Source organism: Poromitra crassiceps (assembly GCF_964638095.1).
Source record: "Poromitra crassiceps genome assembly, chromosome: 15".
In the NCBI taxonomy this organism is placed as follows: domain Eukaryota; kingdom Metazoa; phylum Chordata; class Actinopteri; order Beryciformes; family Melamphaidae; genus Poromitra; species Poromitra crassiceps.
In genome coordinates, this window is record NC_139634.1 from 14,134,411 (window position 1) to 14,160,832 (window position 26,422).

Below are 26,422 nucleotides of genomic sequence, written 5' to 3' on the forward strand. Positions count from 1 at the left end.
CTGAAACACCAGGTGCGTTCATTAAAAGAGGAGCACGTCTAGCGCGTCCTTACATAGAGAATGAATTGCAGAAAGACGCTGGCAGCTCCAAAAACGCTTTTGGTATGAATGGCCCCTAATACACCAACTAATGACCATGCAATTTCAGAACATACAAAGCCCCTTGACATTTGACTACACTATGTCATTATTTACCCAACACTATTTATCACATCATTTCTTTATGGACAAAAGTGAATTCCACTTGAGTAAAAACTGTGTTGTCTCCATTTGATGCTCCCTTTGCAAGAAAAGCCTTGGGTGGAAACCTAGCTCAGCATCCCCCCCAGCGCCCCCCCCCCCCCCCCCCCCCCTCCCCTCCTCTGTCCCATCATTAATTAGTCAGTCAGTAGCGGCTGCTCACTGATGGATTTGTGGAGCCTCGGGACTGTGTGTGTGTGGACTGTGTGTGTGTGTGTGTTTCAACCTGTGTGTGTTAAATGTGAGTCTCTGTGTGTGTGTGTGTGTGTGTGTGTGTGTGTGTGTGTGTGTGTGTGTGTATGTGTCCTCCCACAGCTCCAGATGGGAGCAGAGGGAAGCATTGAATGAGTCTGCCAATAGGCCTTATGATAGACATGATTAAACACACTAACTAATTACATGGAAGGAAATTAAATTTGGAGACCCCCATTTTATCCCCTATAACAAACAGACAAGATCCTAACACACACACGCACACACTCACACTCACGCACACACACTCACGCACACACTCTCACACACACAGAAACACACACACACGCACACGCACACACTCACGCACACACACACTCACACACACACACACACACACACACACACACACACACACACACACACACACACACACACACACACACACACACCTCACTCTCTTCCCAGATTGATAGCAATCATGTCATTGCTAATCAGAGTGCTTAGTGAACAAAGCTGTCAGAGGAATCCAATCATATCTCAGATGATGGAATGGTTTACTGTGGTGAGGCTGGCAGATGAACTACACGGCCGCCCGTACCAATCCACTTGTTATTCTCAATTCTGATAGAAATACACATGTTTTATGGAGGACACTCCAGATGCACAATATGTGCATCTGTGATTGATTAAGCTTGCATTGTACAATAACGGAGGAAGTTGTCATCTTCTAAAGGAAAAAAAACACTACATACCAGAAGGAAGTTTGATGGTATTCGACCAATCACAACACTTACCAAGCGAGGGAGGATTTGACTCATTTGTTTTCCAGTCTGAGCTATTAAGTGACTCCACAGGGGACACAGAAGTGCAGGAATGAGCGCCTGATTTTTTTTACCAAGTCTGTGAGCTGCTAGAAGGGCTGGACACACCCCTCTTTATTTGTCACATGACACCCGTTACCACACAAACACACACACACACACACACATGCGGCCAGACACACACATGCTGACGGTGTCTGGAAGTCTGTGCTCAAACTGACCCATCTTCTGTCATCATCGCTGGTCAGACAGCGATCTTCTTGCATGTTTTTAGTGGGGTTCATATATGATATATATATATATATATATATATATATATAATATATATACTGTATAACCCTAGGGGAGCACGGGGAGAACATGCTAACTCCACACAGAAAGGCCCTTTTTTGACGAGATAGCCCACTTGTGCACCAGGCACTGAGGACATGGGGGACCACGCCCACAGCGTCCCAGGCGGGAATCGAGCCCAGGACCTTCTTGCTGTGACTGCGACAGCGCTACCACTGCACCACCATGCCCCTAGAATATAATACAGATGGGTAGGCGGGGACATTTTTAAATTGCGGGAACCAATGCATCTATCTCGAGAGACTCAATGGCCCTACAACCTGCAATAGATTTAATTTTCAATGTTACAAACGAGAGAGAAAATGGCTAAAATAAAGCATTCATAAATACAGCCAAGCTTGGCTCCTTCCAATGCACCTCCATATGGCTGCTGAGGCTCTGTGCCAGTTTGCCAGCTTATAAAAACATGCCTTTTAATTACATCAAACAAGCATTGCACAGCCATATGTTATTGTGGTCTCCAGCCTCTCGACACTTTAGAGGTCCAGTCAGTAACAGATGCTGAAGGAGGCAAACATATCTTAGATCCAAAACAAGTGTGCACAACCTTATCATTACACATCTTTATATGAAAGAACAATATTGCTTTTAGAGCACCACTTTAAACGTCTTATAGCAATCTCACTAATCTTTCTCAATTAGTCGAGAGAGGCATGTGGGAACGAGGTAAGTAAGTTATCTCCCTAAATCTAAATCAGCTCTAAATTGCATTCCATCAACATAGATCAACATATCTCATCAGTCTCCAGAACCCTTTTGGGGGGGGCAAAATAATTATGTTTTGAGCCAAATTTGGCCCGTAGGCACCGTGTTTGTTGGTATTTGGCTTAAACGGTCCCCGATTCCTTTGCATTTACTTCCATGCAAAAGCTTGGAGGAGATCCTGACCACATGCTGATGATGACCATGATGCACCTGATCAAAGCTGTCTGGAAATATGTGAGAGAAATGTGTTTAGTGCTGTTCTCCAGAACACTGTGATGCACGCCGGTGCCAAGTGATATGTGGATCAATCAGAATCAGAATCAGAATCGCTTTTATTGCCACAGTATGCAAGTTACATAGGAGGAATTTGTCTTAGTGTCTGTATGCAGCGTATAGCTGTCACACCAATATACAGAGATAAGAAGTAGGAAGATAACTAAAGACAATCACAAAGTTGCAAGTGCAATCAAATCGAGTAAATATATACAATATGTACATGAGTGGTGAAATGTTCTGTGGATGATAAATATGAATTTACGTTGGATTTACATGAAATTTACAGACTGAGTTAAATAGACGTTAAATAGGCAGTGGATTTACATGAATTTACAGTCGGAGTTAAACAAACAAATCAGCCCAATAAATAGCTTCTCATGACTCGGTATTTGCAGGTTCTGTTTGCATAGTACTAGTTCCACAGGACAGCACTTTAGCGGTAGGTCAAGACATTCAAAGTGGAGTTTAACTACAAAACAAAAATGTTCACATATACTATATCTATCTGAAGCTGTCGGATCTGAGCCTTTCCTCAACCAGCTGTTTCTTGCTGCCCAGTATTGGGTTAAGATTTTCTCCAAGGTTTTTTAGGCATCAAATTTGGACACAAGATGCCAGTAAATGCAAGAGAAATACAGTGAGATGTTGACGCCGTTAAAGCTAGTATTGTAGCACCTACATAGAGTGTAGGTAGAATGTGGCCTTGCACCTTCCTCAAACTCCACCATAGAAGTGTCCCTCCACAGGCCCTGATGTCTTTGGGTTGCCCTCAGAGGGAACCCAGATGCTGTTCGGGGGGAACCACCGCCCTCTGGGATGAAAGCCCACATGACTGATATAACAGGTTCCACAATGTGCCGAGGAGAGGCGGTACGGGGAGACGAGGAAAAGAAGATTTAAAAGGCCGACAAAACGAGGAGAAGAAATGGATTAGCGATGGATAGATGGAGAAGAGAAAAGGTGAAGGGGGAGATGAGAGAGAGGAGAGAGAGAGAGACATAGATTATGAATGGAGAGAGTGAGAGAACATGAAAAGCAGAGAGGATGGATGCCCGGAAACGAGGGGAGAAGAAAGAAGAGATAGAAGTCAAAGGAAAAAAAGGATTAGGGATGGAGAGATGTAGAGGAACAGACATGAGATGGAGGAGATTAAGTTGGAGTGATATGCTTTTATCTTCCAGTGTCTCGAGAGCAGACAGGAACTACACATGCCGTGTGTGTGTGTGTGTGTGTGTGTGTGTGTGTGTGTGTGTGTGTGTGTGTGTGTGTGTGTGTATGTATGTATGTACACTTACTGTACAGTATATGTGTGTGTACAGTGTTTCAAATGCATAAAGGAATTTATGGCGCACCGCCACAAAATGATTTTGACCGCCACTTTTTTTTTTTTTTTACACACTGCACCTGAACGCAACATGCAAGATATCCGCTGAATAAGTGTCCAAATGTTCATGTCATTCTGGCCAATACTTCTGTTATAGCATTTCAGTCTGGAATATGGAATATCTTTCAATAATCTAGGATTTAGCTGCTAACTTGTCAAATACCGCCATCTGCTCGCTACCCAGGCACTTATGTATGTACTTAACTAACTTAACCTAACTAACTATCCGGTGTGCACAACATTGTCAGCCTAAACTCCAGCTGACACCCCAAAAACCTACAATCCGCTACAGAAAAATGTACCGTAAATTCCGGACTATAAGCCGCGGCTTTTTTCCCGTTTTTTGGCCCCTGCGGCTTATATAACGGTGCGTCTTATCTATGGATTTTTTCAGGAAAAAAAAAAAAAAAAAAAAAAATCTCTCTTTTTTAGCACTCTTTCTAACTATAAATCCACTTCTGTTTTAATTTCCTCTCTTGCCCTCTTTTCACCACACCGCGGACACTGTGTGCACTGTAAAAATAAACAACGGTGGTGTTGTGTTATGTTGTTTTGTTGAAATGTTACGGTAATACGGTAAATGGGAGCTTCCTCAAACAGCCATCTCTTTCCCGACAATCCCCTCTGTGCGTGACCACTTACATATGGTAATTACGGTAAGCAAACGGCCACAAGCCCATCAACTCCCTCCCCCGACTACCAGGAGAAAATCACAAACTTCGGCGAATTCACACAAAGGAAGATCAAGGAATATTCCATCGAACCGGAGCAGATCATAAATATGGATGAAGTGCCTTTGACGTTCGACCTGCCACTCACTCGGACTGTTAACAAGAAGCGCCCTGGAGGATTCTTTCACCAAAAAAAAGCTTTGCTCGTTCTCGACAGCATGAGAACGAGCAGTAGATGATCATGAGGTGGTTTTTCAGACGTGTCGATATAGCAGTTTATCGCAAAAGTGTAATGGAAACACATTTTTCGCATTTGCACGTCATGTGACCCATATTATCCCTTGGAAAAGGAGCGGAAAATAAGTTTGGTAAGTAAGGTTCGATAGCCGTGTCAAAACCTCCGCAGCAAGTGGAAAACTTTGAAGCAACGCTACCTAGCAGAAAGACGAGTGTTGTGCAAAAGCGTAGCCGGGCAAATTAGATAATGTTTAATGGCAGAAATCGGTCCATGGTGACAGCAGGCTGCCTGTGTGCGCGCATTTGGCACAGCGGCGAGATGAGAGGATGAAAAGCACACACTGGTGCGGTGGTGCTGTCTGAAGTGAATACAGTGACTGTGAGTAGGCTAATACATTGCACACGTTTCAGGTGCAATTATAGAACCAAATCAGCCTTTTCCCCCCTCCATCTCTAAATCGGACCAGTTGTAGGCTATTAGGCTACCTTTTTTCCTCTGCCTGTCGCGCTGACTGCATTCACGCAGCCAGCAACATTTTGCGACTCATTTTCTTTTGAATTGATAATCAGGCTCGTTTATATGCATTGTAACTTCATGTTGGGATTTCCATTGACCATTGGTTGGATTTGAGCATGCAGGGGACGGGATATGGGGCAGATCCCCGTGCGTAATCACTGTGGCAGCTGCTGCAACGGGGAATCACTCAAACGCAACTTCAATGGAAACGCCTACAAGTCGCAATTGTACATTGTCGAAGTTGTAGAAATATCGCAATTCTTTTGCGAAAAACTGTAATGGAAACACAGCTATAGATGAAGAGGAGTTCGTTGGTTTTGAGTGACAATGAAGGAGAGAGGAGAGTGGTTGACGAAGCCACCCTGAACCTGTTCGTTTCCGACACTGAAGATGAGGACTTTGGTGGTTTCAGTACGCAGGAAGAAGAGGAAGACGAGCATTAGTGACTTGACTTCTCTGGTTACAGGTTTGCTGCACATATAGCCTATTGTTGTGTGATTTTGTCTGGGGATTAGTGACCTGACTTTTGTTTTGTTTTGTTGAAATGTTAATAAATGGGAGCTTCCCCAAACAGCCATCGCTTTCCCGACATTCCTCTCTGTGCACGAACCCTTTCATATGGTAATTAAACATCAAAACACCCGCGGCTTATAGACCGGTGCGGCTTATAGAAGAAAAAAATAGTCAATTTTGGTCCCGCGGCTTATACACCGGTGCGTCTTATAGTCCGGAATTTACGGTATATTGTTTGTTTATTAACTGGCCCCTGGCCTTCTATCATTTCACGAAAGTGGCCCCCGGGCAAAGCAAGTTGAGTATCCCTGAGCTATAGGGAGAAATTTAGTTTGTCATTGTAAACCCACAGCACAGTAATGATGACATGTTCTTCATAGATCTAGCCTTTTAATTTTGCTCTTAAGCTTTCTCAAAGTACACCAAATTCATGCATTTGACTTTAAAATATTTAAAAAAAACTCTCGCGGGGGGCATGCCCCCGCTCCCCCCTAGGGGGTCTGCGGTCCCCCACCACAAATACTCTAAATCCTGTGAGAAACACTGGTGTATGTATGTACACTTACTGTACAGTATGTGTGACTGCGTGAGTCCAAAAGGCTATTTGCCCGTGTGCACCCAGCTCAGTCGCCAGAGTCAAATAGTCGTTTTACGTTTCTTCAAACAACGGATACATTTAATGTCAATGTATCTAATGTCAACATTTGTGAACCAAAGATACAGTATATGAACATGTCTAGGTACTGTATGTGTTAGAGCCTAGACCTCCAATGTAAATCCCTGTACAGACCCAGACTTTGCACCGTGCAAAGTCTGGGTGTAGGTGTCAGGTGGTGGTCTGGGTGTAGGTGTCAGGTGGTGGTCTGGGTGTATTTTTTTATTTTGCATTTTTTTGGCCATGTTTGCCTTCATCGTATAGGACAGTAGGTATACAGGAAAGGTGGGGGGAGAGAGAGGGATGACATGTGGCAAAGGACCAGGGGTCGGATTGAAATCTGGGTCGGCCACGCAAAAAACTAAGCCTTAATTGTACGCGCTCTACCAGGTGAGCCCCCAGACATTCTTAACTTATCTAATTTTCAATTGGAAACACATCTGTGGTTCAAGGACTTGTTGAAATGTTGATGCAACATTTTTGGGTTCAGAAACATATCGAAACAGAAACATAAAATGCTAACATTTCATTCTGGTGATTGAGTTGGTGCGTCTGCATGTGTGATTGTGTGCATGTGTGTATGTTCTTCTCTCTCTGTGTGTGTGTGTGTGTGTGTGTGTGTGTGTGTTCGTGCGTGTGCGTGCGTGCGTGCGTGTGTGTGTGTGCGTGTGCGTGCGTGTGTGTGTGTGTGTGTCAGGCTAAATGTCGCTAATCTTTCCCGGTTGAGTAAAAGAAAGAAAAAAGGCAAGGAGACACTTCTAAATGTCTGCCCTTTGTATTCCTCCGTCTGCAACCCATCCATCTCCTCCTCCTTCCCAAAAAGAGAGGGGGATGGAGGAGGGGAAGGGGGGAGTGACGGAGGGATGGACGGAGAGCGAGAGGAGCTGAGGTTTCGGGGTTGCTGGGTTCATGGAGGGATGGAGGCGGGGTCGCATATTTAGAGCAGAGCAAATTAAAGTAAAAGCAAAGGATGGATGGCAGAGGAGTGTGGGGAGTCCAGCCAGAGAGAGAGAGAGAGAGAGAGAGAGAGAGAGAGAGAGAGGAAGACCTGGGAGGCAGAGAGAGGAAGTAAGGATGAAGAGAGAGAGAGAGAGAGCGGAGGAGAGAGAGAGAGAGAGAGAGAGAGTCGTGACTGTAGCTTGATTTACGGCGGCTTTCCTTTTAATGAAATTGTTTCAGTGACAGAGCCGGTAAAAGGCCCTTAATGGATTGGCTGCAGCCTAATGTAATGAAATTACTCCTCTTTCACTACAGAGAGAGGAGGAGGACGGGGGAGGAGGAGGAGGAGGAGGGGGAGGGGGAGGGGAGGGCGCGGGTGGGGGGAGAGAGGAAGAAAATGCAATTAATATTTACAGAACAGACAAGCAGGGTGGGCTTTAGTGGCCACCGCTCTCTCTCTCTCTCTCTCTCTCTCTCTCTCTCCTCCAATCTGTGTCTACCTCCATCGCCCCACTCTCTCCCTCTCGCCCCCTCCCTCTCTCTCTCTCCCGGTGGCCAGTGTGCGGCAGGGGAGGGAGGTGATAGGCTGGTGGAGGGCTGGTCGCGCTCTCCTCTCTCTCGCTCTCTCTTCCTTCTGCTCGTCTGCTCTCCTCTCCTCAGCTCCGGCCATATCGCCGCCCAGGTGAGAGCCTTAACCTTAGCCTGGACGGGGTGTCCCTCGTGTGTGTTTTAGTGGAAGTGTGTGTCTGCGTGTGTGTGTGTGTGTTTTTAGTGAAAGTGTGTGTTTTAGTGAAAGTGTGTGTAAGTGTGTGTGTGACTTGACGCGGGTGACTGCTACCTGCCGGCTACGGGGGTATCACCTCGAAACACACACACACACACATACACACACACTTGTGCACTGTCCGTCCTTTGCTAGTCCCTCCCCCAGCTGAGCGGACCTTGCAGACTTGCGGCTGACTCTCTCTCATCTCTCTCCCTCGTCTTCCGTGTGTGTGCGTGCGTGTGCGTGTGCGCGTGTGTGTGTGTGTGTGTGTGGGTGTGTGTGTGTGTGCGCGTGCGTGTGTGTGCGTGCGTGCGTGTGTGTGTGTGCGTGTGTGTGTGTGTGTGTGTGCGCATGGTGTATAGGCAACTGGACAGCAACCACATCAGCTGCATTGAAGATGGAGCTTTCCGAGCACTGCGCGATCTGGAGATTCTGTAAGTGAAGAAAAACACGCTCCTCTCACTCTGTCTCCTCATCCTGCTCTCCTCTCCTCTCCTCTCTCATCCTCCTCTCCTCTCCTCTCTCATCTATCATCCTCCTCTCCTCTCTCATCTATCATCCTCCTCTCCTCTCTCCTCTCCTCTCTCATCCTCCTCTCCTCTCCTCTCCTCTGCTCTCTGTCCCTGGGCTCGTCTGCCCCCCCTCTCATCTTTTTCTCTATCTGATTATGTTTCTTCTTTTTCCTCTGTTTCTTGTCAAAACCCGTCTCCTCCTCTCTCCTCTCCTCTCCTCTCCTCTCCTCTCCTCTCCTCTCCTCTCCTCTCCTCTCCTCTCCTCTCCTCTCCTCTCTTACTCAGAAATCATCCCTTGTTCTTTCGCCTTCATTTACTTTCCCCTCTCATCTTATCTTTCTCTTTATACATGTATCTGTCCAATCAATGTATGTCTTGAATATTAGAAATGTTTTGACTGAGAGATGCTTCCGTCTTGCATCTTTAGTTTATCTGTGTGTGTGTGCGTGTGTGTGTGTGTGTGTGTGTGTGGGGGGGGGGGATTATCTCTAGCAATGTCCTTGCAGGTGTGTGTGAGAGAGAGTGTGTGTGTATTATGTGCATGTTTGTGTAGTTGTGCCTGCAAGTGTGCACCGCAGCGTTACCTGTTCATTCACCGGCAAATGTGTTGTCCTTGACATAGAAATACACAAACACACACACACACACACACACACACACACACACACACACACACACACACACACTGGGAGAACAGCATGTTTGCCACCTGCTGTGGTTTGCATTTTCTCTGCACTGCGTGTGGATTTGTGAATGTGTTGGTGTGCATGCTTTCTATCAGTATGTGTGCGTGTGCGTGTGCATGCTTTCTATCTGTGTGTGTGTGTGTGTGTGTGTGTGTGTGCGCGCAAGTTTGTGCGTCTGAAGCTGTCCACATTTTTATAGCTGCTCATTTGTCAGTGTGCTGCGCGGTGTGAGTGTCGGGCGGCTGTGCACTGCGTGTTGGGTTCGGTGCAGTGCTTAATTTGTAAATGATGAGGTGGGTGCTCACGTCAGTCTGTCTGTGGGGAAAAGTTTGGGGAACACATGGAGACAGCGAGCGCATCAGAGCCACGCTGCTGCACCAAGGAACCATTTAGCACACACCTAATGGCTCCAGTAGTTCCGCAGTCATCTTCAACACGTCCACAGGATCTCCATTTTTAACGTAGGAAACACTGGCGGTGAATAATGAGCGGACAGCGAGGAAAAGGTGTCGTGGTCGTGCCAACGTGCCATGCAGATAGAACTCAGCTGAGATGTTTGAAATACCCTGATGTGAGGCTCACAGCCCTGCACTCAACCACTGTGATTGGCAGTTATTTCTGGACCCTCAACATAACATGCCCAATGGCCCACATGTTTAACTGCAGGACTTACAGGTCCACACTACAACTCATTTATGCTTCTGTGCAAATATGAATGTAGACCTTATTATCCCAGCAGAGATCTGTCACACATGCTTACCTTGTCTGATTCTCCCAAAATAGTCCACACAGTGAACATATATATATATATATATATATATATATATATATATATATATGTGGACAGTCAAGTATTTTAGTCATGAGGATGTCTGAAGTTCACCACAACACACTTGCTGCTATTTGCTAATAGGCTAATTACCTGTCGTCTTGTGGTAATGAGCCAGTTTGGGTTTTGGCACAGAGGGGACAGGAGGTGTCAAATATTTGGATTATTACATGACACACACAAAAATCACAGGTGCTAAATGACCATAATGCAGGTGGTCCAAAACCATGACCAACCAAACTTAAGCACTGGTTAGGTGCCTACTTTCTCTATAGAGCCTGAGTGAGTGAGTGAGTGAGTGAGTGAGTGAGTGCGTGCGTGCGTGCGTGCGTGCGTGCGTGCGTGTGTGCGCGAGTGTGTGTGTGAGAGAGGTCAGCTCGTAGTAAAACTATGTGCCTTCTATCTCTAAGCTCAGATGTATGAAGGTTAAAGAGTGAGTGGACTTGTACATATTGTTTGTAAGAAAAGCGAGCTGGCAGAGAGTTAGGAGAAGACGCTGCTGGCCTGTCTCTCTGGTTGGTACATGCAGTGGGCTGTTCTTCTGCAGGGTTGTTGGCAAAGCTTTCATATTGTGCTCTGTGGGGCCGAGAGGTGAAGAGCTTGGTGATATTGCTGCTCAGTGTGTTTATCAGAGGGCAAAACTGCATCGTAAATGAGGCAGTGAGAGAGAAGCATATAGAGACAAAGAGAGACAGAGGAAGAGGAGAGGAGACGGAGGAAGAGGACAGGATAGGTAGACAGACAGCGGAGTCCCAGCCACTGGTCTGTCTGTCTCCGGTTACTAAGTAGGGAGGTACATGCTGGTACTGATCTGTTGGTCGAGAGAGTACAACAGAGAGAGAGAGAGAGAGAGAGAGAGTTAGAGATTGGACAATTCTTGATGCTTTGGCAATATTGTTCTTGAGACATTCATGCCAATAAAGCAAATTAGAATTTGAATTTGAGAGCGAGACCTTAGTAGAGGTCTGAATTTGAACAGGAACATGATGTTTGTATTGGCCTGGTTGATCCTCCTGGTTTTGAAATAGGGCTGGGCGATATCGACCAAAAATCATATCTCCGTAATGTTTAGGCTGAATGGCCACACATTATATACATCTGGGTATTTCTACGGAGTAGATTAAAATGTTCAGTTGTAACTTGGTGCTTTCACAAAATATTTACACTGATATCTTTTGATAAACAATCATCAGAATATGCAACACAGTCTCACAGACAATTGTAAAATAGCAATGTTTTGGACCAACGTTGCTATGTTCAAATTTCAGCTCCAAAATTGTAAAATGGTAACGTTCTGAGATTTTAGGTTTAGAGTTAGGGTAGGGGGAGGGGTTAGAAACGGAAAATCTCCGGAAACCACGCCCGCCCCTGTATATAAACGTGCATTACCATTTTACAATTTCGGAGCCGAAATTGTAACATAGCAACGTTGGTCCAAAAAGGTTGGGGGGAAAATAATTGGAGATCGGGTTGGAATATAATGACTAAGGGTAAAGGCAAATAATAGAACAGTCTGGTAAATTCTGAAAATGTCATCACTTTACTGTAATGCAGCCTTTAACACCAAGAAAGGACAAGATGTATACCATATTACCATATCCAAAATCAAAACCCATATCTACTCTCATATCATGATATCCACATAATATCGATGTATTGGCCAGACATATTTTGAAGACCTTGTAGGCACTGATCAGATGCTTTGATTTTCAGTTAGGCAGCCAAATTGCATTGATCTTTCTTTGAAAGATCACTGTGACATGACCCTGTGTTCTGTCTTTGACATGTTATCATTTGAATTATGGAAACAGAAAGATCCACCAGACTACAATGAGTCAGGCTATTATTTGACCAGGAGACTATTATTAGACCAGGGGACTATTATTAGACCAGGGGACTATTATTAGACCAGGGGACTATTATTAGACCAGGGGACTATTATTTATAAAACGCACACAATTTTGGCGTGGGACATGACACAAGCCATAGCTGTGATTTATGAAAAATCTAGGCTATCTGTTGGCTACCTCTTCTTTCTCCAGTTTTCTGTGGAAGACGGCAAATACAATAAAAGCTACCATTCAATTAGTTGAAATCATACTCATTTAAATGACGGTCAAATGGAATCAAAGATAATGTAAAAAAAAGAAGCTATTATCATAATTTGTATATACTTTAGCCCCCAGGCGTTTGTCAGAAGGTGTTTTCCCAGGCAGCAGTGTTGGACACATCTGGATGGTGGTGGTGTGTGACTGGTCTTGGTGTGTGACTGGTCTTGGTGCAGTCTGTCTGATGGTGGTGGTGGTGTGACTGGTCTTGGTGCAGTCTGTCTGATGGCTTCACAGGCTTGATTAAAGAGAGCAGAGGATATGGGGGGAGATGGTTGAAGACAGGGCGGCTGCTTAGCCCACAGGCAACACCCAGTCCAATGTCAGAACACATGACAGCTCTTATTGGAGGCAGATAAATATATTTGCATACGTGTTTTAAATGTTGTACATCCAGCATGTACAGTATCTTAGACCACATGTTGGGTTACATCTAAAACGTATCAGCTTGGCTTTCTGCTAAAGTTGTATTTTTTTGTATTTTTGGGGGATGGTTCCTCCTCCCTTCATCCCTCCCTCCGGTTCCTTTTAGCAAAGTTAGCTGTTTAGATTTCCCGGCATGCGTTTTGCTCAGCGCACAGTGGAAGTGATAGGGGGCAGATAGAGGGGGATCGGCAGTGCGAGATACAACATATTAGCAATTCATAAGACTTTGACAGCTGAGTGCTCGGCAGGATTTACTATTCACTGTAAATATGGAGCCCATCCCATTCACAGCAGACAGCATGACAGCACACAGTATATTCACTGAATGTGACATTTTAATAAAGCCAGGTGTGTGTGTGCGTGCGTGTGTGTGTGTGTGTGTGTGTGTGTGTGTGTGTGCGCGTGCGTGCGTGCGTGCGTGCGTGCGTGTGTGTGTGCGTGCGTGTGTGTGTGGGTGTGTGTGTGCATGTATGTGTAAAGTGTGCAAAGGCCATGAATGACAGTAAGCAATTCTGCCGCTGGACTGATCTTCATTTCAAGCATCTTAACACACACATGCACACAAGCACAAATACACACACCAGTACGCCTGCACACACACACACACACACACACACACACACACACACACACACACACACACACACACACACACACAGAGCCCCATCTGTTCAGTTCTTGGGGTTGATTTCGTGACCGCAGTACAAATGGGTTGATAGAGATAACAGTTATGGGACGTCACCTGACTGCACCAGCAGGTGTGTGTGTGTGTATGTGTATGTGCGTGCGTGTCTGTGTTCACGCAATCTACTGTGTTCGTATGTGTGTGTGTGTGTGTGTGTGTGTGTGTGTGTGCGCATGAGTATGCATATATGCCGTGGTGTTATTGCTTGTATTTGCATGTATGCATGTATGTGCCTGAATATGCAGATATGCAACCCGACATCACAGCAAAGCGTGTGTCACGTGTGTCACGTTTTGTCACGCCTGTCACTTCATTTCAACATGTGCTTGGTTAAAACAGCTGGGTTCAGTTTAGTGTTTTGGGTAGTCTCGCTTGCCAGACTATCTCCGTTTCGCACTGCAGGAGAGAGTCTGGCTGCTCTTACTCTCACTCTGGTCTAGCGGGGGGAAAAGGCTCTGTTATCTTTACAACCATCCACCCAAAGTACCAAGCAGGCCTGCTTCTTTGCACAATCCAAATCTTCCTCAAAACTTTTGACATTTGAGAGCGACTCTAGAGCGACACACAGGGAGCGGAAAGGAAATCCATAAATGGTCAGAGCCGGTCGGTTGGAGCCGGTTGCAGCCAATGGCAGAGTTTGCAGGGAGCGGAAAGAGATTTCCTTCCGCTGGCGACTGAGATGGTCGGCACCAATGGCAGAGGGTTTGGGTTCGGTTGGTTTCAGTTCAGTTCACTTTGCCTTAACCCTATGATGGGCCGTGGGCATTCCTTTCAATGGTATCCTTTCTTGCAGATTGGTTGGTTATGTTTAGGCAATACAACAACTGGGTTATGGTTTGGGTTTGGTTACGGAAGAAAAATTAAAATGTGGCAGGAATCAAACTCCGGTCTACGGCATGCAGGGCAAGCATTTTACACCTCTACTGTATGACAACCTTAGCACCCGCCGCTCTATTTCACGCACCTAATGCCTATATCGCCCCCTGCTGCTGCAGTACCTTTCATATGCACATGTACCTTTAACACCTAGGTGAGGCAGACTCCACCATTACCCTTCAACACTGACCAGTTAATATATGAAGGAGAGAGGAGGATCACCCCTGCAAAACATGTCCCTTTGCATGTGTGTGTGTGTGTGTGTGTGTGTGTCTGCGCGTGTGTGTGTGTGTGTGTGTGTGTGTGTGTGTGTGTCTGCGCGTGTGTGTGTGTGTGTGTCTGCGCGCGCGCGCGCGTGTGTGTGTGTCTGTGTGAGATCGAGCGAGCATCAAAGAGAGTTATGAGAATATGAGAGACTGTAGGTGGGCTGGCTGGTAAATGGATGCACACACAGGCCTGTGTGTGGTGCTGCAGTGTGTGTGTGTGTTTCAGCCATTAGTGTGTGTATGCCTCATGCTAATTGAAAGCAGCGCTGTGTGTGCTGCTAACGGATCTCCAGATTAATTAATTTAGTCATTTTTAATTAGCCACTGTTTCTTGGTAGACTAGGCTTTATCTGAGCTGCTGTAATATATTTCACAGGAAAAGTGTTGACGTGTCAGAGCTGAATATTAGGCTCATTTTGAAAATGCTAAATGGATTTTGTCAGTTTCATTAGTCTTGTTATAATTGTTCTCTCAAGAAAAATGGAACGTTAAGATGTTTTTTTTTGTTTTATTAGACAACATGTCAAAATTATTTACGACATTTAAAAGGATTGGATTCATAAATAATTGGCTTCATTGTGACATGACAAAGTATGTGTATTTGCCGATGTGGCTATAAAAAGAGGAATCATTTTGCTTACATTGGACAGCTTGTTAATCATCCCCAATGTTTCACTAATTGAATTTAAAAAAAATATACCGGTATATATACACAAATTAAAATGGGCGATATTTTTATTTTCTCATCTGTTTTTTGTATAGGAGTGTATTTGCAGTCATGGGTAAAATGTTGCGTATTATTTCTTATAAATACAAGTTTGTTTAAAGGAAAACTTTGTCTTCTTGGCAAATAAATCTTCGATCTAGTTAGCTGCATGATTGGCAGCAGGTTTACTTCTGTTTTCAGTATTTTCTGTCCTGCAGCATCGCCAAGCATCATAGAAAATGACATCAATACTGGACACAGAAGAGAAACAGCAACAGATCTTCTCATCGATTAACAATGTTGATCCAATAGTTGATTTGTGAAAATGTAGGTGCATTTCTCAGAGATGATCAGTTTCCAAGAAGGTAAGGGTGACGCTTTTGTTTGAGTTTCCGTTTCCTGTTACCTTCGCCCCAATCTGAAAGCAGCTCTCTTTGGGTTTTGCTTCACAAAGAGGTTCAGGAAGAAACAAGGATATGACTAAAGACACTTTCACCTTCCACCGCTTCCTTTAATATCTAGCTTCTCTCTCTCTGTCTCTCTCTCTGTCTCTAGCTTCTCTCTCTCTCTCTAGCTCTAGCCTCTCTCTCTATCATCACTGCCAGGATGAAAGTGGAGGATTGGTGTTGTAAAATCACAGGCAGCGCCTGGCTATGATTTATTTAGACCCAAAAGAAGTGCGATTACTATCCCTTCCTTTTTTTCCAGGAGAGAGAGAGAGGAGAGGGAGGAGAGAGAGGAGAGAGAGGGAGGAGAGAGAGAGAGAGAGGAAAGAGAGAGGGAGGAGAGAGAGGGAGGAGAGAGGGAGGAGAGAGAGGGAGGAGAGAGAGAGAGGAGAGAGAGAGAGGGAGGAGAGAGAGAGGAGAGAGAGAGAGGAGAGAGAGGGAGGAGAGAGAGAGAGGAGAGAGAGGGAGGAGAGAGAGGGAGGGAATTGACAAAATGGAGTGTGGCATCAGTGTTGTAAAGCAGCTAGTTTCCTGGATATCATTTATTTATCTGCTGTTTTTACCTGGAGAGAGGGAGAGATATACAGAGAAAGACGTAGAAAGGGGGGAGACAGAGAGATTTAGGCAAATCTAGAGATATAGCCAGGACGACAAAGAGATTAGTAGTGTAGGTAATGTATTATGACAATGACGGTGTACAAGACATCAGAGAGGAAAAGGTTGATGAAATAGGCCGTGACATGTGAGCGGTTAAAAAAAGAAAGAAAGAAAAGAACAGAGTGATGGAAAATAGATGAGGATCAGAGAGAGGAGGAGAGCAGCCAGTCATTAATTATTGATGGAACAAATGTCTGTCTGACTGACTCAATTTGGCCCCTTTGTTGTTTCCAGACCACCGAGGTTGTCAGATAGACTCAGAACAGCGTTTCTCAAACTGTGGTTCTGGACCCAGACTGGGTCACTGGTCTGCCTCGTTGTGTCTGGACCCAGACTGGGCCACTGGTCTGCCTCGTTGTGGCACCCCATGCTCACATGGGAACAGTGTGTTTTAATGAGCCTGGGTTGCAATGCATAACTGATGCTCATTTTGGCTACCAATTGTGAATTAGTGTGATTTAGACTCTAAATCACACTAATTCACAATTCTTAGCCAAAATCAGCTAAGCTATATATAACACTCTAAAATTTAGAGTGAACTGACAGTGGACCTTTTTTTTCTTATAAGTGTAGTTGTATTTCAAGTTTAGAGTCGGCAAAAACACTTTTAATTAAGATTCCATACATGCAAGTTTATTGTTTCCTTCTGTTTTGTTTGCTGTAATATTTTCAACATCAACATTTTTACAGCCTGATTATAAAAATGATTTGCTGAGTTCCCCAGTGGGCCAATTAAACGAGCTGCATCAAAGAATACAAGTAAAACACATTTGAATTCACGTGAATTCCCTTCCCTGCATAAAGAATGCAGATCAGCAATGTGATAGAGAAATATTCCAGAAGGACATTGGAATTCGTCTGTGGTTTCAGGTGTAAGTATTCACTGCTGCAGCCAAGAGTTTAGCCAAGTGGCTGTTTGACTGGGAAGTTGCCAGTTAATCTTCAGAATTAACTTTTTGGCTCATATGCCAAGGGCTGATATACTACTACTACTATACATAATGACCTGCCAAGAGTTCACCAGCCAACATCATGAATATGCATTTGTCATTGAAACATGTCACCCTGCCTCTTTTCAATGCCGTTTGGTATACACACACTTGAAGCTGAAGTTGGAACGTTTGTCATTTTGAAATGAAGCATGAACTAAACATATCTCTAGGTAACCATCCAGTTAGTGGAGAAACAGAACTTTACACACTGGCGCTTTGTGTAGAACCAGTGGCACAGACAGCCAATCAACAGCTTGTTAGGTACAGGCACATTGTTTTGCTTTGCTTTGATTGGCTCACAGTCAGAAAGAGTGTATGGCAACAGGGACAAAGTTTGAGAATAGGCAAAGACCAAAGTTCATTCATAGTATTCCTATGATGTCACATGCATTTCTTACCTATGGTTCTTTACCATACACAGCTCATTGGCTGTGGCTGTCATTTGAATATAATCACCTGCTAATTTATTACGATCACCTGTAATTTTCCTACCAAATTGGGCATGTGGTGATGTAGCAGAATATTGTGAATATCACTGAGGAAAAGTTTCCGGCCAGTATTGTGGGTGAGTGTTATTGATTTCCCAACTGAATAATTCTACCAGCATTTGGCGCTTGGCAGGTGTTAATTTTGTACGTCGTTGCCAGTTCAAAGCCACAGGCTGTGTGGGGAAATGAAGAAACACTCTCCTTTCCCGTAACCTCCAGTATCAAGTTGCCCCTTAGCAAGGCACCTCAACTGCTCTGCCAACAGTAGCAGACTATGATTGAACTGACAGCTGACCGGTGTGACTCTGTGGAACTGTGTGAGTATAGCTCAGTGGTTCCCAATCTTGGGGTCGCGACCCCAAATGATTTTCGAAGCGCAAATGCAATTCTTTTTTTAAACGCGATTTTCAGAAAACGCTTCAAAACTCATAAAAGTGGTCCTCATTTGTGATGGATATCTTGCTGAACACAAATCGCAGACCATGCATTTAACCAAAATTCATTACATTACGTCATTTAGCAGACGCTTTTGTCCAAAGCGACTTACAATATCACAATTTGTCAACAGTTCAGAAAACAACTATGCAACGCAATCAATGACAGTAGGGATGCACCGATATGAAAATTTTGGCCGATGCCGATAACCGATATTAACATTGCTGTTATGGCCGATAACCGATATTTACCGATGTCGATATGATCTGTATAAAACCACATTTTTATGATCATCACATTTTGTACATACTGAAAAACACATGTTAACACTGAATTTGAAAAAGTTACGCATTTCTTTATTTGCAAAGCCTTTGGAAAAGCCCATAAATCATAGATTTACTGCATTATTTCATATCAATGTGAAGAATTTGGCTGATAATGATAACCGATATTAACATTGCAACATCTGACCGATACCGATATGACCGATATGTTAAAAAATCGGCCGATACTGGCCGATACCGATATGATTGCCGATATATCGTGCATCCCTAAATGACAGCTAAGATATTTTGATAGACTAGCACCATGTAGGAAGTAGTTTGAGAAGGAAGCGCCCTGCGCTCTGTTCCCCCCGCCCTGCGCTCTGTTCCCCCGCCCTGCGCTCTGTTTCCCCCGCCCTGCGCTCTGTTCACCCCGCCCTGTGCTCTGTTCACCCCGCCCTGCGCTCTGTTCCCCCGCCCTGTGCTCTGTTCACCCCGCCCTGCGCTCTGTTCACCCCGCCCTGCGCTCTGTTCACCCCGCCCTGTGCTCTGTTCACCCCGCCCTGTGCTCTGTTCACCCCGCCCTGTGCTCTGTTCACCCCGCCCTGCGCTCTGTTCACCCCGCCCTGCGCTCTGTTCACCCCGCCCTGTGCTCTGTTCACCCCGCCCTGCGCTCTGTTCACCCCGCCCTGTGCTCTGTTCAGCCCGCCCTGTGCTCTGTTCCCCCCGCCCTGTGCTCTGTTCCCCCCGCCCTGCGCTCTGTTCACCCCGCCCTGTGCTCTGTTCACCCCGCCCTGCGCTCTGTTCACCCCGCCCTGTGCTCTGTTCACCCCGCCCTGTGCTCTGTTCAGCCCGCCCTGTGCTCTGTTCCCCCCGCCCTGTGCTCTGTTCCCCCCGCCCTGTGCTCTGTTCACCCCGCCCTGTGCTCTGTTCACCCCGCCCTGTGCTCTGTTCCCCCCGCCCTGTGCTCTGTTCCCCCCGCCCTGCGCTCTGTTCACCCCGCCCTGTGCTCTGTTCAGCCCGCCCTGTGCTCTGTTCCCCCCGCCCTGTGCTCTGTTCCCCCCGCCCTGTGCTCTGTTCACCCCGCCCTGCTCTCTGTTCACCCCGCCCTGTGCTCTGTTCCCCCCGCCCTGTGCTCTGTTCCCCCCGCCCTGTGCTCTGTTCACCCCGCCCTGCTCTCTGTTCACCCCGCCCTGCACTCTGTTCACCCCGCCCTGCACTCTGTTCACCCCGCCCTGCTCTCTGTTCACCCCGCCCTGCTCTCTGTTCACCCCGCCCTGCGCTCTGTTCCCCCCGCCCTGTGCTCTGTTCCCCCCGCCCTGCGCTCTGTTCACCCCGCCCTGCGCTCTGTTCACCCCGCCCTGCGCTCTGTTCACCCCGCCCTGTGCTCTGTTCACCCCACCCTGCTCTCTGTTCACCCCGCCCTGCTCTCTGTTCACCCCGCCCTGCGCTCTGTTCCCCCCGCCCTGCGCTCTGTTCCCCCCGCCCTGCGCTCTGTTCACCCCGCCCTGCTCTCTGTTCACCCCGCCCTGCGCTCTGTTCCCCCCGCCCTGCGCTCTGTTCACCCCGCCCTGCGCTCTGTTCACCCCGCCCTGCGCTCTGTTCACCCCGCCCTGCGCTCTGTTCACCCCGCCCTGCTCTCTGTTCACCCCGCCCTGCTCTCTGTTCACCCCGCCCTGCGCTCTGTTCACCCCGCCCTGTGCTCTGTTCACCCCGCCCTGCGCTCTGTTCACCCCGCCCTGTGCTCTGTTCAGCCCGCCCTGTGCTCTGTTCACTCCGCCCTGCGCTCTGTTCACCCCTCCCTGCGCTCTGTTCACCCCGCCCTGCGCTCTGTTCACCCCTCCCTGTGCTCTGTTCACCCCGCCCTGCGCTCTGTTCACCCCGCCCTGCGCTCTGTTCACCCCTCCCTGCGCTCTGTTCACCCCGCCCTGTGCTCTGTTCACCCCGCCCTGCACTCTGTTCCCCCCGCCCTGCGCTCTGTTCACCCCTCCCTGCGCTCTGTTCACCCCGCCCTGCGCTCTGTGATGCCCTGCCAGGAATTAGCAGCCTTTTCTACTTTACATGGAAACAGCTGTCGTTTCAAAGGTGTTCATTGTGCTGTGATGATGGGATACTAATGTGCCAAAACAAGTGCTCTTCAAAGATCAAAAACGCCCAGAAATTCACACTCTTTCTCATCATCATCCATCCCCCCCCCCTCTCTCTCTCTCTCTCTCTCTCTCTCTCTCTCTCTCTCTCTCTCTCTCTCTCTCTCTCTCTCTCTCTCTCTCTCTCTCTTACACACGTACGCTTGACTCGTTATTCTTTCAACCAGGCTTCAAATCTTGAACAGATTGTAAGCTAGGGTGGCCTTATCATATCCATCATTAAACACCTATCAGAATCAATTAGATCTGTACCAATATTCTAAACAAGTGGTTCTCTTAATAGCGAGTTGCTTATTGACGCGTGACGGGGACTCTCACTATGATCATCGTTAACATTAAACAGAAAGATTCGTCTTCATTATTGGACATTCCGTTTCATCTCATTGCAACCCTTTGAAGGCTTAAGAGTGCTCTTTCAACTGGTATCGAGCTAATAAACACATGTAGGGATTTCAACCAGTGATCACTGAAAACAACAAATACAGAGAGTCTTTTCTCTTTGAGTGTTCATTTCAAAGCCATGCGTTGCCCAAAGCTGTGCATTCTTCCAAGCTTACAGCTCAGAAACAACATGATGGAATCTGTTATGGTTCCCATCGATGCATGACTGAGCAATGCACTCCGATTATTGAAGACAACAAACACGACGACTCTTAAGGAATATTTCCATTCCGTGATTTTTGTTTGCTAGTTTGTTTTGTTTGAAAGCTGGAGGTTCTTCAAGTCGCCCATGCCGCTGAAACACATCTAGTGAAAGTGGAACAGGAGATTCCATCAACGCATGACTGGGAAGAGTACCATGACCATTAGACTCAACAAACCCACGGGCGACTTTTCTCCCCAATACTTTGATTCCACCTTTTGAAAGCCTTTGATGGCCAAAGCTGTATGTGCTCAAAACTTGTAAGGCTAATAAACACTGGCGAAAGTGGAATTGTAATTATGTGATAAACACAAAAGTCTTTCTATTTGGCAGAAGAGTCGCTCCACTTTGTCCGTTTAATTCCTGAGAATTCCACTTCTTTGCAATCACGTCAGTGCAGATGGTAGGCATTCCTTCTGTAGCGACTAATGACTGTGTGTCTGTGTGTGTGTGTGTGTGTGTGTCTGTGTGTGTGTGTGTGTGTGTGTGTGTGTGTGTGTGTGTGTGTGTGTGTTTCCACTCAGCGCAAGCTAATTTATTGCAAAGTGCCAACATTGAATGCAGGCCAGTCTTCCACTGTACTTGGAACTCTTTTCATATTCATTTGTATCAATGAGGCAGAATGGAAGTTTGAATAAAACCTTTGAATTTACTTTGTTTTAATACTTTGTAAATGTACCATTTATTTATTTGGTTGGTTGTTCAGTTTATTCATTTTTGATTTGTTTACGTCAACGTTTCTTCAGCCTAACTCAGTCCAGATTTTCTTCGTTGGGAATTGAATTGGGGATCGTAAACTCATTTCTTCAACTTTTACCCTCTACCTTATATTATTGCATATTGAACGCCTAGTCAGAAAATATACTGTAGAACTTATCTTTTCTCAATATTATTATTATTATTATTATACAATTGGGGAGAACATGGGAATTGGGGAGAAAATTGGGGAGTCAAATTTGAAGAAAAAAACATGCATGCAATGCATTCGCCTCCAGTGCGGTTACAATTTGTAGTCCGATTGCAGTCACAGGGGCAAACCAATCATTCCTAATGCCCTGCGATGTCTCAATCGATAACATATAATCAATTAAAAAGCAATTTACCAAATAGCTAACGCCTGATTTGGAATTCCACTGTGTTTTACCAAGTGTGTCTACGTGTCTGTGAATGACTTAATCCAGTTAGCGAGAGCGTCTGCCAGGCCACATCAGAACACATGATGGCTCCCAGTGTGATGATGAACACATGATGGGTCCCTGTGTGATGATGAATGCTAATTTAGATTTAACATAACTGGACTAACGAGCGCGCTAATGACTCGTAAGCTAGCCTGGACAGCTCTCACTCCGATCGGCGCACGCCTTGCATCCCAATGAGCTGGGGAAAGGGCACCCAAACGCACACACACACACACACACACACACGCACGCACGCACACACACGATAGCATGCGTTTTAATATGCACACATACACAATCTTTGTGCGCGTGCGTGTGTGTGTGTTTGAACTCTATGAGCAGTGGGGAGCCGCAGTGTCAGGCTAAGCTGATTAATTAATAATTATTCACACACCAGTTTTCAACCAGTCAAATTAGATGCGGTTTTCATTCACTGATCGTCCAGCTCATTTTTCCTCCCCTGACAAGTAAGATTAATGAAAATAGATGATAAGTACTTGATCATTTTCAGATATAAATAGAATTAATCAGTTCATTTTTCAAAAGGGTCTCAAGAAATCAGAGTAAGTTCTCAGTGAATCGTTTATCTTCTCCTTTTCAGACAGATCTGAAAGCGGTTTGTTTCTCAAGGTGATATTTTCCTGTAAAAGGAGGCTTCCTTTTACAGTCCCCTAATTACTAAGCTTTTAGCCGTTAAAGTTTGAAATAGAAATATGTCACATCGGAATTTTACAATCCCGCAAGTCCAACCAGTGAAAGATATTTTTGACCTTGACTGTATCCATTCATTGAAGAAGCAGAAAAGGCAGATATCTCTACATAGATCCTTGTTAGAATAGAATGGAATTGAATTTCATTTGAAATTTTGTAATTTTCAGCAAGACACAGATACAAACTCAGTGTGACAGGAAGAGAAATGGAGAAGGAGAAAGCGTGATGTTAGAGAAGCAAATGAGGATAGGAAGAGATAGTCTGAGTCAGAGTGCCATCACACTCTCTCTCTCACACACACACACACACACACACACACACACATGCACACACACACACACACACACACACACACACACACACACACACGTCTGGGGGTCTGAGTAGCACTCTAAGGAGCAGAGGGACGGCTGCATATTTTATGATCACTCTCCTACAACAGCGCTCTCTGGATCAGCGTATACCAACGAGAGGGGGAGAGACTGTGCGTGCGTGAGAGAGAGTGAGAGCGAGAGAGACTGTGTTCGTGCCTGTGTGTGCGTGTGTGTGTGAGAGAGTGTGTGTGTTTGCGGGTGTGTGTGCGTGAGAGAGAGAGATAGTGTGTGTGGGGGTGTGTATGTGTGTGTGTGTGTGTGTGTGTGTGTGTGTAGCTGAGGTTTTTTGGCTGGTCAGTGACCGTCATAATTCATAAGGGGAGACGGACAGAGTCATTCAGTGCAGTGTATCACTTCACAAGGTGACTTTCACTCTGCCTACACCCACACACACACACACACACACACATGCACACGCACACACACACTTTCACATCATTTTGCTCCTCTCTTCCTCTCTTCGTTCGTATCTTTCCCTTATCTCATTCTCTCTCTATATTGCATTGTCTACTAGGTAATGCACAATATGGATTTTTACAGCCGATACGATACATATGCTTCTCCTGGCCGATAACGATACGATAAACCAATAATTATTTCACATTTTTGTATTTAAAAAAATACATTCTTAGGGGACATTCACACCAAAATCATTTTTTTCAGTCAGAAGAACGCTATGAAAATCATGTCGAGAGCGCTTCCATTGTGCACAAAACACAGCGCACGGAGCATTTTTTTTCTGCTCTGTTTTGTTTTCACCTGTAGTGGCGTGCAGTACAGATCAGAACACAACAACCACACGGACGGTAGCCAGCTGGTTTTGTCTGTTTGATGTTGTTCACTGTCAACATGAAAGCCAGATTATTGCCAATTCTGGCAGAAGCGGAGGTTGGAGGATCCCTCGGGAGGAGAAAAGGTAGGAAGAGTGAAAACGACGAGCAGCGCGCTTTTCCTCTAATGTTCAACTTTTTTCAGCTTTAAAACGCCCACAGCGCTCCTCGAAAAACAACAGACGCCACCAGCGCTGAAACACCAGGTGCGTTCATTAAAAGAGGCGTTCATTAAAGGAGGAGCACATCTAGCGCGTCCTTACATAGAGATTAGAGAATGAATTGCAGAAAGACGCTGGCAGCTCCAAAAACGCTTTTGGTACGAATGTCCCCTTAACCTGTATTTTAATGCACACCTGGGGTAAAAAAAAGAAAGAAAGAAAGGGCAGATGTAGTGAGCAAAGATGGATGATTCAATATTCCATAGCTCTGACCTAACCAAATCTAACTGACATCACTATTGTGAACACAAAACAAACACTTCTGATATAATATGATTGTTTTAGTAAAGTGTATCACTCAATAGTCAATACAAAAAATAAAGGCTTTTATAGAACCAAAGCCTAAAGCTGCTTAGTCTGCAGATAAAACACGAAAGGCATAGTAATTTAGACTCTTATTGGCATGTTACTAGCAACTAAATGGGCTGTCTGAATTTTGCATTGGGGCCAGTTCTATTGAAGTGAATGGGGCAGGCATGGAAAGCCTCACTATAAGCCATCATATCTGTGTCGTTTCACTTTTTACTGAAAATTGCTCCCTCTAGATTAAAGAAAATACACTGTGATGTTGACTGGTCTTTTTTTTTATGTAAATGTGCGCATTTGTTTTGCTTATTATTGTCTCAGTCAGATCATGACTGCCCAGCAGCTAGCTACGTTAGCTTCACATTAGCTTACATGTAACGTTAGCGTTAGTTGCTTTTGGAGACACAAACCCTGGACGTTTCATTCCGGGTAAAGCATCAGGTTCTCTATAGTTAACACCAGCTCTGGGAGTATGAAGTGCTTTAAATGTGGGGATGTTGGTCACAACAAGCTTGAGGTCCACTGCCTGCTGAACTAGGTAGGCCAGCTAGCTAACGTTAGCCACCACAACAGCTAACATTAACGCCATTGACTGTATGTTAACGCTAAACAAATCCGCTGCCAGAGGTCGCCGCTACTTCCTACTTACAGCTCCAAACTCCTGGCGTATGCGCTGCACACATGCACTTACTCACACGACCGCTAGAGGTCGCAGTCATAGACATCTGTTGTTTTAACCACCTTGGAGATCAATGTTTTTGTTTTGCTTGCAAGGACAGGCTGTTAATTTCCCCCTTCCTGTGTAGTGCTGTTAGCCCAGTGTGTAGTGCTGTTAGCCCAGTGTGTAGTGCTGTTAGCCCAGTGTGTAGTGCTGTTAGCCCAGTGTGTAGTGTTAGCCCAGTGTGTAGTGCTGTTAGCCCAGTGTGTAGTGCTGTTAGCCCAGCGTGTAGTGCTGTTAGCCCAGTGTGTAGTGTTAGCCCAGTGTGTAGTGCTGTTAGCCCAGTGTGTAGTGCTGTTAGCCCAGTGTGTAGTGCTGTTAGCCCAGTGTGTAGTGTTAGCCCAGTGTGTACTGCTGTTAGCCCAGTGTGTAGTGCTGTTAGCCCAGTGTGTAGCGCTGTTAGCCCAGTGTGTACTGCTGTTAGCCCAGTGTGTAGTGCTGTTAGTGCTGTTAGCCCAGTGTGTAGTGTTAGCCCAGTGTGTAGTGCTGTTAGCCCAGTGTGTAGTGCTGTTAGCCCAGTGTGTAGTGCTGTTAGCCCAGTGTGTAGTGCTGTTAGCCCAGTGTGTAGTGCTGTTAGCCCAGTGTGTAGTGCTGTTAGCCCAGTGTGTAGTGCTGTTAGCCCAGTGTGTAGTGCTGTTCGCCCAGTGTG

At 45.8% G+C, this 26,422-nt stretch overlaps 2 protein-coding genes across 2 annotated transcripts in view; both read left to right on the top strand.

Moving 5' to 3' along the window:
- Nucleotides 1-26,422, top strand: part of LOC310790632 (histone H3.2) — a gene marked incomplete at its 3' end in the record, with an annotated part of 494,832 nt that overhangs the window by 278,778 nt on the left and 189,632 nt on the right. The gene's annotated exons all lie outside the window — the stretch shown is intronic.
- Nucleotides 1-26,422, top strand: part of slit3 (slit homolog 3) — a gene marked incomplete at its 5' end in the record, with an annotated part of 417,236 nt that overhangs the window by 264,344 nt on the left and 126,470 nt on the right. The window contains one exon of the mRNA XM_083652464.1: nucleotides 8,633-8,704. Within this exon, the coding sequence (XP_083508590.1) occupies nucleotides 8,633-8,704 (72 nt within the window). The remainder of the gene's footprint in view (nucleotides 1-8,632; nucleotides 8,705-26,422) is intronic.